The 2,839-nt window shown below is 41.3% G+C and overlaps 1 protein-coding gene across 4 annotated transcripts in view; it reads right to left on the bottom strand.

The window, feature by feature from the left end:
• Positions 1-675: 675 nt before the first annotated feature.
• The window catches only part of ZMYM5 (zinc finger MYM-type containing 5), a 34,403-nt gene continuing 32,239 nt past the window's right edge, over positions 676-2,839 (bottom strand). For 3 of the 4 annotated variants that reach the window (XM_017548212.2, XM_017548214.2, XM_017548213.2), the window contains one exon: positions 676-1,758. In XM_017548212.2, coding sequence (XP_017403701.1) covers positions 1,000-1,758 — 759 coding nt within the window. In that variant the 3' untranslated portion in view covers positions 676-999. The remainder of the gene's footprint in view (positions 1,759-2,839) is intronic. The other variant, XM_017548217.2, reaches the window with a different exon arrangement.

Raw genomic sequence — 2,839 nt, 5'->3', positions numbered from 1 at the left:
TTAGCCTCCTGACTAGCTGGGACTACCGGTGTGTGCCACCACGCCTGGCTAATTTTTGTATTTTTAGTAGAGATGAGGTTTTGCCATGTTGGCCAGGATGATCTTTAACTCCTGACCTCAAGGGATCTGCCTGCCTGGGCCTCTCAAAGTGCTGGGATTACAGGTTTGAGACATCAAGCCTGGCCAAGAACAAAATATTAACCAAACCTGTCAAATGGCAGTCCTTAAATGCCAACTTTTATTTTTTTTCTTTCTTTTTTTTTCTTTTTTTTTTTTTTTTAAAGACGGGGTTTCACCATGTTGGTCAGGCTGGTCTTGAACTCCCGACCTCAGGTGATCCGCCCGCCTTGGCCTCCAAAGTGCTTAGATTACAGGCGTGAGCCACCACGCCCGGCCACCAACTTTTAAAAAGTTGTAAATTGATAGACTGTGAAGATTATCAATTACCTATTTATTTTTATTTATTTTTTTGAGACGGAGTTTTGCTCTCGTTACCCAGGCTGGAATGTAGTGGTGTGATCTTAGCTCATTGCAACATCCACCTCCTGGGGTCAAGTTCCCTTGTCTCAGCCTCCTGAGTAGCTGGGATTACAGGCGTGTGCCACCACTCCTGGCTAATTTTTTGTATTTTTAGTAGAGATGGAGTTTCACTATGTTGGCCAGGCTGGTCTTGAACTCCTGACCTCAGGTGATCCGCCCACCTTAGCCTTCCAAAGTGCTGGGATTACAGGTGTGAGCCACCTCACCCAGCAACAATTACTTACTGTTAATCTTCACTGCCTAATGAAATCATTGCCTAGTGACAATTGAATCTAATTAGTTTTAGATTTGGAATGGAAACATTCTTTGCTATTTATTTGCTAAAATGCTTATTGCTAAGGATTTGCTGCAAGTGACTCTGTAGAGACTTACAATACCATAGTAATGACTATTGCAGGACATATGTTTTCTGAGTAATGTAAGATTCTGACCATCATGTCAAAAAACAAATCAGGTATATTATGTGTACAACAACAGCACACCATCATTTTCCTCATTTTCATATAATCTGCGTTCTACAGCATCAACAGTTTTATGTTTTTTTAGATCAGATTTTAATTTTGAGTACTTAACACTATTGTTGATGTGCATTTCACTTTCTTCGTGTTTACTAAGAATATGTGATAAATGTTGCCAATCTTTGCACCCATTCTCATTTTTCAGTTGATTTTTTCCTTCTCCAAAGAGTTTGCAATACAGACAAAACACAGAATCTTTTGAGGTCGAATAAAGTAACCAGGATCTAGTGGTTTTTTCACCATTTGGAAGAATCCGTGTATAATAAGTTTCTGAAAACTTCCTCCCTGTATTATCTTTTGGAAAGTTAAAATTTCTTACTTGAGGTGGATCATTATCGACAAGAGTGTCCCGTTGTTTAATATTCAAAATTCGGGGCCATGTACCTGGATCTGCGGAAAGCACAACTGGTACAATGGAGTCTTCAGAATTTTTCTCTTCCAGTTGCTCTTGAAATATATCAGCTATGGTTGACATGGAAGAAGGAGGTAAATTCACATTCTCTGTGATGAGTAATGTATCTGTGCCACATTCTACTGAAACCTGTAGCTCTGATGTCTTTTCCTTTTTTTCTGGGATTCCTTCTATGTTTTCCGAAAGTATACTTGATGATCCACAGAATTGTTTCTCATTTTCCTCTCTAACAGCATTCCTTTTTCTATTTTCTGATGCTGATGGTTTTTTTGATTTTGTTTCCATTATCTGAGGACAAACAGGATGGATTACAATTTTAAGATTGTTAAACTTTTAAAAATTTATATACAAATGCTCAATAAGCACACAAAAACAAGCTCATCATTAGGCATCAAAGAAATGCGAATCAAAAGGCAACAGCCAGGCGCAGTGGCTCATGTCTGTAATCCTAGCACTTTGGCAGGCCAAGGCGGGTGGATCATTTGAGGTCAGGAGTTGGAAACTAGTCTGATTAACATGGTGAAACCCCATCTCTACTAAAAATACAAAAATTAGCTGGGCCATAGTGGCGTGTGCCTGTAATTCCAGCTACTCAGGAAGCTGAGGCAGGAGAATTGCTTGAAACCTCAAGGCAGAGGTTGCGCTGAAATGAGATTGCACCACTGCACTCCAGTCTGGGTGACAGAGTGAGGCCCTGTCCCCTCTCCCCAAAAAAGGTGATGATATATCACTTCACATCCAAGAGGATGGCTATAATAAATAAAGAAGGAGGCCGGGTATGGAGTCTTATGCCTATAATCTCAGCACTTTGGGAGGCCGAGGCGGGTGAATCACTTGAGGTCAGGGGTTTGAAACCAGCCTGGCCAATATGGAGAACCTCTGTCTCTACTAAAAATACAAAATTTGCTGGGTGTGGTGGCAGGCACTGGTAATCCCAGCTACCCTGCAGGCTGAGGCACAAGAGATCTCGACTGAACCCTGGAGGCAGAGGTTGCAGTGAGCTGAGATCGTGCCACTAAACATCAGCCTGGGCAACAAAGCAAAACTCCATCCTTAAAAAAAAAAAAAAAAAAAATAGAGAATTAAAGTGTTGGCAAAGATGTGGAGAAACTGAAACCTCCAGAAGATGCTGGTGGGAAATGTAAAGTGGTGTAGCCACTTTTGAAAACTGTCTGGCAGTTTGTCAAAGTTTAAACAGGGTTATCATATGATCCAACAAGTCCACTCCAAGGTATATACCCAAAAGAAATAAAAATATATGTCCATACAGGCCAGGCACAATGGCTCACACTTGTAATCCCAGCACTTTGGGAGGTCAAGGCAGGCGGATCATGAGGTCAGGAGTTCAAGACCAGCCTGGCCAAGATGG

The sequence above is a fragment of the Cebus imitator genome, unplaced genomic scaffold (genome assembly GCF_001604975.1).
Source record: "Cebus imitator isolate Cc_AM_T3 unplaced genomic scaffold, Cebus_imitator-1.0 Scaffold204, whole genome shotgun sequence".
Taxonomy (NCBI): domain Eukaryota; kingdom Metazoa; phylum Chordata; class Mammalia; order Primates; family Cebidae; genus Cebus; species Cebus imitator.
The sequence above is the reverse complement of the archived record's forward strand: the minus strand, read 5'-3'. Positions and strand labels throughout refer to the sequence as shown.